Genomic DNA, 12840 nt, shown 5'->3' on the forward strand with positions numbered 1-12840 from the left:
TTTTTTTACAGTGTGTGTCCAAGAGAGAAAACTAAAAAGCGTGGTTTGATTTCAACAAGTTGTGACAACCGGCTTAGTTATGATTGAAGCGTATCAGATCTCTGTTCATTTAACTGTGTAATTATGTTTAGCAGCAACAGACGACGGCACAAATGCACTTTAAACTGAGTGTCACCCAAGAACAAGGCGAGGTAAACTTTGAACAGTAACCTGACGCTGTTTGTTTCCCTTCTGTCCTCCTCTCTGTCCTCTCATCTCTTTGAGATAATGATTCAAAAATTGAGCTAATTTCCTTGAATCCACAGGAATCACGCCACGCTCAGATTCATTAACCGCTCGCTGCTGTCGAATAACAAGTTCGGCCGAGCACATCCATCCATCCATCCATCCATCCATCCCTCCATCCATCCATCCATCCATCCATCCATCCCTCCATCCATCCATCTATTCATCCATCCTCCATCCCTCCATCCATCCGTCCATCCATCCATCCATCCATCCATCCCTCCATCCATCCATCCATCCATCCATCCCTCCATCCATCCATCTATTCATCCATCCTCCATCCCTCCATCCAACCATCCATCCATCCATCCATCCATCCATCCCTCCATCCATCATCCATCCATCCATCCATCTATTCATCCATCCAACCATCCATCCATCCTCCATCCATCCATCCATCCATCCAACCATCCATCCATCCCTCCATCCATCCATCCATCCAACCATCCATCCATCCATCCAACCATCCATCCATCCATCCATCCATCCCTCCATCCATCCATCCATCCAACCATCCATCCATCCATCCATCCCTCCATCCATCCATCCATCCCTCCATCCATCCCTCCATCCATCCATCCATCCATCCATCCCTCCATCCATCCATCCCTCCATCCATCCATCCCTCCATCCATCCCTCCATCCATCCATCCATCCATCCCTCCATCCCTCCATCCATCCATCCCTCCATCCATCCATCCAACCATCCATCCATCCATCCATCCAAACACAAAGAAAGAGTTTGCTTGTGTTTCCAGCCTCCTGCTTTCACTGCTGTCTTTCTAACGACCTTCGATTGTCAGACAAACTCACGATGTGTCATCTTTGGGCGGGAGGAAGAATTTAAGAAAACTTTATCATTATTATTTTTTTTAGATGTTGATTAAAGGTGTATTTTGAGTTCATGAAAATAATAATAATACATTTTATTTATAAAAAACAAACAAACCCAAGGACACCTTACAAGCAGAGTTAAACAAAAAGATAATGATATAAATCAGCAACAAGCAGTGTTCAAAACAAACAATATAAAACATTGATTTATTGCTCTTAAGCTGCAACAAGAAAACTCTTTGGAATCAAAGTCCCCAAAAGATGGCAGTACAAGACTAAAGTGTGTCTGTGTGTGTGTGTGTGTGTGTGTGTGTGTGTGTGTGTGTGTGTGTGTGTGTGTGTGTGTGTGTACTCTCGTTATGCTTTGTGGGGACACACGTTCGACACCTGTGAGGACATTTCTAAAAAAAAATAGTAATCATAAAGAACGAGGTTTGAATGTTTTGAATTCTTGATTTGGGAATCGTTTTATTTAATTTCTTGTTTATTTTGCAACAAATTAAAAAAAAAAAAAAAAAAAGAGAGAACACAAAAATCATGGCTCCCGCTGCACCTCTTCACAGGTAAATAGGCCGACCCAGGTGCATGCTGGTCCTCCCCCATGCTTCTTTTTTTTACCAGTTTAATTGAATTTTTTTTCATTTGTAAAGGCACCATTAACAATATTAAAATGCATCGTACCACAGTTAGCTCAGAGCTAGTTCACACCTGGCAGGTCACAACATGAAATATTAAAATTCAGGCTGTCAATCAAACCTAGTGAGGAGCCTCGAGTGGACAACTGAGGAACTGCAGGTCATGTTTCTGCTCCAGATGTTGCTGCATGGTCTTCAAAGGGCTGCACATACAAACGTGTGTGTGTGTGTGTGTGTGTGTGTGTGTGTGTGTGTGTGTGTGTGTGTGTGTGTGTGTGTGTGTGTGTGTGTGTGTGTGTGTGTGTGTGTGTGTGTGTGTGTGTGTGTGTGTGTGTTATGTAAAGTGGAACGGTCCTCACTTCCTGCTCCGGGGCGACACGTCGGTCAAACACTTTCCCTCAGGAGAGAGAGAGAGAGAGTTTTCTCACGCTGGAGAGGAAAAACACGACACGCACACACACACATATTCATTCACACACACACACACGTAGTGAATTGACACTACAGTTCGCCATCTTTGAACCCACGACTTCTTCTCCTTTATTCGTCCATCAAAATGTTTAACTCTTCGTTTGCTCCTCTCCTCGGGTGTCACTGCGGATCCTCGTGCGACAGTGTGTCACAGGCGCCATTTCCTCTTCGTGGTGACACGAGGGTCAAAGTTGAACAGCTGTCTGGTCTTCCCACTGTATGTCTATGTGTGTGTGTGTGTGTGTGTGTGTGTGTGTTTACATGAACAGAGGATGAGAGGGTGAGTGGGAGTTTGTAGACGACTCTGGAGGTATAGAGCTTGTGTGTGAGTGTGTACGTATGAGTGTTTGTGTGTGGGGGGTCAAAGGTCAACTTATTTCCTCTCAGTTCCTTGGGAAACACTACTTGATGGGAATCTCCTCACACTGTTCCTGGCTGTGATGTAAACACACACACACACACACACACACACACACACACACACACACACACACACAGTCTTATGAATCCCTCCACTCCCTCTTTGGTTCTGCTTCTTCTTCAAGAGACAGAAGCACTCAGAGTCCCAGGCTCCAAATCCGGGATCCATAACCGCGTACTCAAGAGGTCCCAGAAGTGACAAAGTCAACGACACACGGTTTCGTCGTCCCTTCTCACGAAGGTCACAAGTTCTCATCTAGCAAGAAATATGGTGCTCAAAAGTGTTTAGGGGGTCGATCGAAAGGTCAAAAGTTTATGCTTTAAGAATCCTCCATGACTCAGATGGATAGATGGATGAAACTAATTGATCCCAAGCTGGGAAACTGAGGAAATTGCCCCCCGGGGACAAATAAAGTTTTTTGAATTGAGTTGAAAATGGCAGATTTTTCTTGAGTAATATTGTTGAGTAATATTTTTTTCCCATTCTGCACTTAAAAAAAAAAAAAAGTTAAAATGTCGAGAAATTATTTAAAATACAATTTTGAGATTTAAGAAAAAAAAAAAGTTGAAATCAAATTAAGTTGAAATACAATTTTGTAAAAATGTGTTTCAATTTGATTCTCGACATTTTGACTTTTTAAGAAGTGCACGATTTAAAAAAAAAAATCCTCCTTTCATTATTTATTGTTTTCATGTTTGACCCTAATCGTCTTCCGTACTTAACAAAGCGCTTCTCCGCTGCAGATGTCAGGTAACCTCACCTGACCTGAAGTGAAGGTGCACCTGGTGTTTTTCATTTACAGTAAAAGAGCATTGGTAAAAAAAAATAGTATATCTGATATCACAAAGCACACTGGGCTCCGTTGTGCTTATTCGGCTTTAATTTGACCTACATTCGCCCACAGTGCATTATGAGACATTTCAGGAGGAAAACACAGCCAGCATATCTCACAGTGTGTGTTTGTGTGTGCCTGAGCGCCATAACATCATATCTAAGCGGATCCTAGTGAACCATGCATATGCATTTCCTGTCCCTGCAGCCTGCAGTACAAACCCACAATCAGAAGACGTGAGGGGCGCGCGCTGGATTTGAGATTCGGGAAAGGGACTGTGACACCGACCTGGGAGCCCACAAACCTGCGTCAGAGGCCGGGTAAGTGTCCGCGATGGCTTTCCTTTTTTTAATCCTTCTGTCATTCACAACAGCATCTCTAGCTTGGTGCAACAACGACGTCTTCAATTCAGAGAGAAGCGCGTGAAACGAACCTGCACCGGACCTCGTTAAAAAATCTCACAATTTAATGTCATCACTGCCTGAGCTGACAGCTGTGCCTCCAAAATACAAAACAAATCACCATAACAATACTTGTTAGTTGTTTCTTTACTTCGGCTGTTACATAATCCAAATTTGACACACAAATAGACAGATGTGAGGTCAAATCGTGCCGCTCCTATTCGCGGATTTGCGCACTTGAAGCGAGAGACTGCTGTTGTGGGACAGCGCGAAAGTTAGATGTTTTGTTAATGTCATGTCATGTTTGCAGTTCTAAATGAATGCCGAATTAAAGAGGGGATTTGACTTTTTGAAAATATACCATAAAGTCACATGTCATGCATGTGTGGGTGTCATGTGCGCGTAGACTCTTTATTTTGATTGATATCTTAACAGAGATTTGGTCCTGTCATAAAAATAGATGAATCTGTCGCTGAATCTTTCTGGGTTATCCCGCTGGGCACGATAGATAATACAAAGACACCATGTCGGATTATTATGGTTTCTTCGTTTGCATCGTGCAGGATTTGTGATCCTGCAGCTTCCATGTCTGTGAGTGTCAGCAGCTCATTGTTTGAGCTTCACTGACCTGATCCAAGGTCCTTCTCTCTCCTGCAGCGAGATCTCACGTGTTTGAATCCTGCATCCTCTCATGTATAGAAACAAGGACGATGTTTATTTTATTTATTGTAATATAAATCTGTGAAACCAGCTCATAACTAAATGTGTCCTCTTGCAGATTTTGGGGCCTTTTCTTTTTTTAACATTTACAGCCCTTTCTCTGATTTATGTTTAATTAAATATTAATAACCTGACAGAAGACTCGAGCTCCTCCTGAAATATGTTATTACTTTGCAATTTAGATTCACTAAAATACATTTTTGAGGGTGTTATTGACACTATACATGTACAACATAAAAATAAACTATCTCTACATGTTTATATAATGGTCTTAGTTTTGTAAATATTCCATTATTTCATTATAAGAAACACAATTTGACCAGCCGTCAACCAGATGAGATGATGTTACGTCAGTGCATGTTTGTGTGTGTCACTGGCATGTGAGTTGGAGCCCATAATAAACCCCCTTCTCACCACTGAACTGGTTCAAGTTTGGAAATCTGATAGCAGGAACCCGCTGTCAAGTTAGCTGAAGTCACGAACGACGACAGTGTAGCGCGCGTCGTTGGCTCCTTCAAAATAATACAGCAAACTTCCTGTGTTCTCTTTGAGATGGGTGGACGTTGGGATGTTGGCTCTTGCTCCTTAGTTAGTGAGAATGTGGTTCGACCTGCAGGTCGGGCTGGGAAATGAATTCAGAACATCGAACCCACGCAACCTCGCCCGTGTCGATTATTTTCAGGGTGATGGAGACGACGGCGAACACAAAGAAGTCCAATGTAAACACTGCAAGAAACTCAAGTTATTTATTTTCCACTCTTTGAGAGAAGTTAATTTCTACTTTAAAACTCAAATGTGTCGTTTTCATTTCCTTGAGACGCTCTGATTTCACTTTGAAATATTCGATAAATAGATTTCAGATTTTCACTCTGTCATTAGAGCACAGCTGGAATATTTACAGTAGAGAGCATGTCTGAACTATGAGGACAAAAAAACCAAAATAATCGTTTATTAATCTTAATATTAATATTAATTTAACATGATATGGTCCAGCTCTGCCTACAGGTTCAAAGATGGTTCTCCTTTAATTACATAAGGTTCAAATATTCATTCATCCTTACATACATCCTTGTGCTCATCAGTCTTTCGTCCAGTTGTTTTATTTTGAAGGAAACAACTGGAAGCGGCGCGGCGTCCTCGGTGTAACTGGACACCTTCTGGCAGAGCCGGGCAGCAGAGTGCGGAGCAGCTGATGCTCCTGCCGTGCTAAAAATAATCAACTTTTATTCTCGCTCCAACTCTCACCGTATTCTTCTTCTTCTTCTTCTTCTTCTTCTTCTTCTTCTTCTTCTTCTTCTTCTTCTTCTTCTTCTTCTTCTTCTTCTTCTTCTTCTTCTTCTTCTTCTTCTTCTTCTTCTTCTTCTTCTTCTTCTTCTTCTTCTTCTTCTTCTTCTTCTTCGTCTCTTCCTCCTCGTCTCCGTCTCTTCACTTTCTTCTTCTTCTTCTGTTCTTCTGTAATCCAGACACCAGGAATGACTCAGAGCCAGTGAGGAGTTTTTCTTTTCTCAGGTGAGTCAAAGAATTTAAAGTTTGAAGTGAGTCTCTCGTCGTTTGTCGACACCTTTGACGCTGTGAGTTTGATGTTTCTGACGTTTCTATAATCTGGACAGGATGTGATCGCACTGTTAAAGGGGAACGCCGGTTTAATCCCACGATCCCGTCTTTTAACGGGAGGCCGTAACAGAGGCGTTACATCAGTGAGAAGGGATCGGTGCTCCGTGTGTGTGTGTGTGTGTGTGTGTGTGCGCCTGATCGGGCGTGTATGTGAAGCCCCAGCTGTGCCGTGCTCTCTCACGCTCCCAGTGTTGATGCACAGTCTTCAATTCAATTCCAAAAAACTTTATTTGTCCCCGGGGGGCGATTCAAAGACGCACTGTGCTAAACATGTCACCAAAGATAAAGTGTCGTTATGTGTCTTGTTTTTCCCCGGATATCGATTTCGTCATCGACCCCAAAAATCCCATTTTATTGACTTCCTGATTTCCCAACGGTCTCCTGAAGCAGACGCCGCTGAGCCTTGACTTAGCGGTCACGCTCCACGAGCCAGCCGGGACGCCGGCCTGTGTTTGTGTCTCACTCATGTCTCGCCTGGCGTTCTCTGTCGTCTCAGATCGACCCCGCGGCGCGTGTGCGTGTGCAGCAGCCGGGCGGTGGCATGGCCTTGGCGTTTTGCGGCCAAGAAAACGGAACCAATGCATACAACGTGGAGAGAGGCGTGCTGGACAACGGCTGCTTCGTGGACGCGCTCAACCTGGTTCCTCATGTCTTCCTGCTCTTCATCACCTTCCCCATCCTCTTCATCGGTAAGTGCAGGATAAAGACAGACAGAGATCTGCTCAGTGCTGCTCTCTATTTGTCTGAGAGGTGCCAGACCACTTCCTGAGCACTGCCCTTGAGCAAGGCACCGACATTTATGAATAACGTTTCTGATAATGAAAGAAAAAGAAAAAAAAAAGACATTTTGTTCAGTTCTCTACATGTTGGATCAAAATAAGAAGTTTTAATTACACTTTATTTATGACGGAGACGTTCCCTTTGGAGTGTTCTCGTCCGTCGGGGGTCAAAGGTCACGGAGCAGATAAAGAACTGAAACGGCTCCAAATCATCACGAGGAGCCGAAAAGGCGTGAAAACTTTGTGTCGTTTCCCGCTGAGCCACGAGAGCAGATGTGTTTGAGATATTCAACACACACACACACGGACACACACACACACACGCACACACACACACACACACACACACACACACGCACACACAGTTTGAGACGCTCTCGCCTCAGCAGTGTGAAACATTAAGCAGCTTTGGATAAGGCGGGATTAATTCAGTGATCCAGCGGTGACTGAGGCTGAAAAACGAAGAAAAAACAAAACAACACAAAGAGGAAACAAAAGTCCTGATTGGTTCGTTCGTTTTGTTTCTTTCTGTAAACGTCGTCGAGTTTTCCTCAGGAGTCACTGCGACTCTCCGCCAACACGTTTGGCCTCAACTCAAGAATCCGCACTGTCATCTTCACGACACAGTAACTAAAAACAAACAAAAAGTCTCAACTGGATAAAATAATGAAGCGGTGAGCACGTCTGACCCCAGAGGTCAAAGGTCAACATCATCCATCAGTGTGTCAGGAATGCCTTAAAGCGACCAGCACATCACGGTGACCACAAGAGAACAAGCGTTTTGTAATTGGGTGAGTGAGGTATTGTGTGCGTGTGTGTGTATGTGTGTGTGTGTGCGTGTGTGTGTGTGTGTGTGTGTGTGTGTGTGTGTGTGTGTATGGGAATGGATCTGACCAGAAGCCCTCAGCGCGCTCCCTCAGGACTCACTAATTGATGCGTTCTGCTTCTTTACGCTCTCCGTCCCCTCGGAGCCGCCGACATGCTCGAGGTCCGTTTAGTTCAGAAACGAACGCACCGGCGTGCTGCTGACCTCTCACAGTCACAGCCAGTTTAATCAAGATCGATTAAAGTGACACCGTTTGATTTGAGTGCTTTTAAAACGGCGCTTTATCAATGAGCAGAAACTAGCTTAGCATCTAATCCGGTAATAAACTGATTGTTCTGGTTTGATTTCTCCTCCTGCGTCCGTCCTCTCAGGCTGGGGCAGCCAGAGCTCCAAGGTCCAGATCCATCACAACACATGGCTCCATTTCCCCGGGCACAACCTGAGGTGGATCCTCACCTTCTCGCTGCTGTTCGTGCACGTCTGCGAGTTCGCCGAGGGCATCGTCTCCAACAAGTGAGCCTCCGGGAGAGAGAGACGTGCAAAACGCATCCCGACGCATCTTCCACAGCTAAATGCAATGTTTCCTGTTTTGCAGGGAGATGAACACCAACCACCTGCATCTCTTCATGCCGGCCTTCATGGGCTTCATCGCAGCGACCACATCAGTGGTTTACTACCACAACATCGAGACGTCCAACTTCCCTAAACTGCTGCTGGGTAAGACTCGCTCACACGCCTCCCGTTTTTAACAGCCCAAAGAAAAGACACCAAAACGGATTTTTAGTTTGTTTTTTGTGGTGAAGGATTATTAAAAAAAAACAAAACACTGCAACCTGTGTGGGCTCATAAGAGGAGACAAGATAATCCTTAATTAAATAGATTTAAAATACGAAGCAAGGACTGGCATTGTAAAATAAATTTTTTTTTCGTCTTTTTTTAAAATTTGTGAATGTGTATTTTTTTTGTTGTTGTATTATTATTATTATTTTTTTAATTATGTGTTTATGGTCAAAAAACTGTTTGACTTTTGTTTTCGGGGGTTCTATTTTGTATGTGTCGAAGTTGGAAAAAAAATACCAATAAAAATATTGGGGGAAAAAAATAGATAAAAATATTGGGGGGGAAAAAATAGATAAAAATATATATTAAAAAATAATAATGAAAAAAATAGATAAAAAAAAAAATATAAAAAAAAATAATAAAAAAAATAGATAAAAATATATATAAAAAAAATAGATATAAAAAAAATAGATAAAAATATATTTTTTAAATAAATTAAAAAAATAGTTAACAGAGGAAAAAAGGAAGGAAGCAGTTTAAACCTTCAGCTTGTGTTTCTGCACAGTCCTGTTCATCTACTGGGTGCTGGCATTCATCACAAAGTCCATTAAGCTCTGGAAGTTTGTGGAGTACCACGTGGGACCGCAGCACCTCCGGTTCTGCCTCACCGCCCTGCTGGTCCTCCTGTACGGGATGCTGATGGCCGTGGAGATCAACGTCATCCGAATCAGGGCGAGTAGATAGATAAGAGGCCTCACGTCGTTTGATCCTGAACATCCACGTCCTTCTTAAATCTCAAAGGGGAACCTAATGTTGTCCCTTTTCTCTCCCCGTAGAGGTACGTGTTCTTTGCGAACCCGCAGAAGGTGAAACCGCCGGAGGACTTGCAGGATTTGGGCGTTCGTTTTCTGCAGCCGTTTGTCAACCTGTTGTCCAAGGTAGATACGCAAACACAGGAGTCGATCTGTTCGTATTAAACCGTTAGTTAGGCGCCAGACGCCGTTAAGATGTGACCTTAAAGATGGAGGGTTTGAAAGCGTCCTTAAAAGGATTCATGGTCAGCTGTTAAATGCAGCAAACACGACTGACGCCGGCCTGTTTTTTAGGCGACATACTGGTGGATGAATCCTCTCATCATCGGAGCCCATAAGAGACCCATCGAGCTGAAGAAGATCGGCAAGCTGCCCATCGCCATGCGAGCGCTCACCAACTACCTCCGGCTCAAAGACGCCTACGAGGATCAGAGGGTGAGCCGACGGAGGCGTGGCTAAACCTCGCTGAACATGGATGAGACGTTTCCACCAGGCTCGGGTTGTTTTGACCTCTCTCTCTCTCTCTCTCTCTCTCTGCGCGCAGACCGCCGAGGATCCGGACCGCAGCCCTTCCATGTGGCGCTCCATGTACCGAGCGTTCGGTCGCCCCATCCTGCTCAGCAGCACGCTCCGCTACCTCGCCGACCTGCTGGGCTTCGCCGGGCCGCTCTGCATCTCGGGCATCGTGAAGTACATGGAGAAAGGAAACAGCACGTCACCGAGTGAGGTGGGTTGACTTGTGTGTGTGTGTGTGTGTGTGTGTGTGTGTGTGTGTGTGTGATGTCATCATAAAGCTCATTAGAAAAGCATGCTTGTTGTTCTCTAAGTATCGTCCTGGTTCACGGGTTTTTGTCTCGGCCCGATCGTGTGAGATATTTGGGGCCGATATCGAAACTGATATCGTTGAGAGAAAAAGTTCCTTCGGTATCCGTCTTCAATCTGAAGCGTTCGATCGATGCCGATACCAAACACTCTGGAAAATGAAAATTTGGAAGTTTGAAATTCAAAATAAAACTTAATGATAAACCTGAACTGCATGAAGCGAGTTATATATCGGCACACATCAGGGTCGAATTAGACGATATTAAAAGTCACGCCGATATCGGACGATATTATCGGTCAGCCGATAGTCGGGCTGAAGTTTCCTGCTTTATCTGCTCAAGTTAGATAGATAGATAGATAGACAGATAGATACTTTATTGATCCCGAGGGAAATTCAGGTTTACATCGTTTGATCAAACTCAACGTGTCCTGAACCACGTGTTTAGCTTTGACCCGGCAAACGCTTCCCTCCGTAGCACAATAAGGCCGGCGTGGCAGGCGGAGACAAAGCAGACGTTTGGCCGAAGAAGAAAAGCAGTCTGGCTGCCTCCTTTAAATCTGTGCCAGCGTCCTCTGAAGGTCTCGCAGTTGGGCAGAAGCCGAGCGGGTGGAGAGCTGTTGTGGTTCATGGAGGGTGTGAGCTGCTTGTAACGGTGCAGCGGAGACAGAGAGCAGATGCAGCGCTGCATTTCTGACTGACGTGGAAAATGTCCCACTCACCTCACACTCCGAGTTTAATACAGAGGAGGAAGGTCTGCTGAGCATCACGCCGAGCTTTCCGGTTCTACACAGAGTGCGTGTGCGCGCGTGCGTGTGTGTGTGTATGATTTCATCCTGTCTTATTTATCGGACTCGACCGATATCTGATTTTAGGGGGCCGATACAGAGACCGATATCGGCCGATATATCTGTATCGGCCGATATCTTTCTCACTTCTGTTCAGTCTGTAGAAACCTCTGAACACTGTTTACATCACTCTTTATATTCTGCACATTCAATAATCCTTTTTTTTCTATTCTATATTTATTATTTTGTACATTCAAATAACTCCTGTTTATTTTATATACGTTACTGTATATATGTGTATTACTAAGTTAAGCGTTTATTGTTATTGCATGGCCTTGTGTAAAAATCTGTACGAGTATGTGACAAAGATTTGGATCATGCGTGTTTATTTTTGTGTCTTTATCGGGAGACGGGTCGGCGGATAGATTTGGAATGACATGCGGGAAGGGAACCGCAGGTGGGATTCAAACCCAAGGCCACAGGCTTGGAGGGGAAAAGCCGGACTTCCTGCTTTGCTACCGGCGCCCTTATTTGTCATAATCTGAGCAGACATAATCAGTCGCCGTGTTCACGGATGGAACGCTTCTTATACAAACGTCAAGGTCACGACTCCTCAGTCTGACCGTTACCGTGAGCAACATGAAGAAGTGGTCCGCCTCCTTAAAGTGTGTGTGTGTGTGTGTGTGTGTGTGTGTGTGTGTGCTGCTTTGTTGCAGATTAGAATCTTTGGCGTGTACTTCATGTCCTCCTTCGAGCTGCTCCAGAACACGTCGGTCCTGGCCGTGCTTCTCTTCCTGGCTCTAATCCTGCAGAGGACTTTCCTGCAGGCCTCGTACTACGTCACCATAGAAACGGGAATCAACCTGCGGGGAGCGCTGCTGGTGAGTGGAACTTATTCTGATTTAACAACGGATGGTTTAAAAACTGATTTAAAGCTGCAGAGATGTTTTCTAACAGACTGTTTGTAAGAAGTAAAAAAAAAAAAAAGACTCGGAGCACAAGCGCTCAAAAACGAGTTCATGCGACTTGAAAAAGAGTCTGTTTCTTTAGATGTGGATAAAAGAATGAGGCAGTTTCACCCGGATGATGGACGGGATTTTGTTGGCGTGCCGTGCTCGGCGGCCAAATTTGCGGTGAAAACGTAACACTTGGCTTCGACGCGGCGTTTCATCCCTGCACTGTCTTTTATCTCCAGGCCATGATCTACAACAAAATCCTGCGTCTGTCCACGTCCAACATGTCCATGGGGGAGATGACGCTGGGCCAGATCAACAACCTGGTTGCCATAGAGACCAACCAGCTGATGTGGTTCCTCTTCCTCTGCCCCAACCTGTGGGCCATGCCCGTGCAGGTAACCTCGAAAGAACCCGCTCCTCCGCACGTCTCCAGCCCGACTCTCACGCACTGACGAGCTGCTTTTTTTTTTTTTTTTTTTTTTTTTCAGATCGTGATGGGAGTCATCCTGCTCTACTATCTGCTGGGCTGCAGCGCGTTGGTCGGAGCGTCTGTCATCGTCCTGCTGGCTCCGGTCCAGTATCTCATCGCCACCAAGCTGGCCGACACACAGAAAAGCTCGCTGGTAAGCCGTGCGCGCTCGCCGCACATTTCTGCACGACGGACACTCGGTGGACGTTCGTCTCACGCCTAGCGACGGTTGTCCTCGTTGATTCGCAGGAACACTCCACGGACCGCCTGAAGAAGACGACGGAGATCTTGAAGGGCATCAAGCTGCTGAAGCTGTACGCCTGGGAGAACATCTTCTGCGACAGCGTGGAGGACACGAGGGGCAAAGAGCTCACCAGCCTCAAGACCTTTCGCTTTC

At 45.0% G+C, this 12840-nt stretch overlaps 1 protein-coding gene across 1 annotated transcript in view; it reads left to right on the plus strand.

The window, feature by feature from the left end:
• The first annotated feature begins 3479 nt into the window (after positions 1-3479).
• Positions 3480-12840, plus strand: part of abcc9 (ATP-binding cassette, sub-family C (CFTR/MRP), member 9) — a 31585-nt gene continuing 22224 nt past the window's right edge. The window contains exons 1-13 of the mRNA XM_079335498.1: positions 3480-3798; positions 6063-6108; positions 6710-6902; positions 8190-8331; positions 8414-8535; positions 9164-9330; positions 9435-9536; positions 9705-9845; positions 9955-10137; positions 11735-11899; positions 12214-12369; positions 12463-12597; positions 12693-12834. Of these exons, the coding sequence (XP_079191624.1) occupies positions 6755-6902; positions 8190-8331; positions 8414-8535; positions 9164-9330; positions 9435-9536; positions 9705-9845; positions 9955-10137; positions 11735-11899; positions 12214-12369; positions 12463-12597; positions 12693-12834 (1603 nt within the window). The 5' untranslated portion in view covers positions 3480-3798; positions 6063-6108; positions 6710-6754. The remainder of the gene's footprint in view (positions 3799-6062; positions 6109-6709; positions 6903-8189; positions 8332-8413; positions 8536-9163; positions 9331-9434; positions 9537-9704; positions 9846-9954; positions 10138-11734; positions 11900-12213; positions 12370-12462; positions 12598-12692; positions 12835-12840) is intronic.

This window comes from Symphodus melops, assembly GCF_947650265.1.
Source record: "Symphodus melops genome assembly, chromosome: 22".
NCBI classification, from domain to species: domain Eukaryota; kingdom Metazoa; phylum Chordata; class Actinopteri; order Labriformes; family Labridae; genus Symphodus; species Symphodus melops.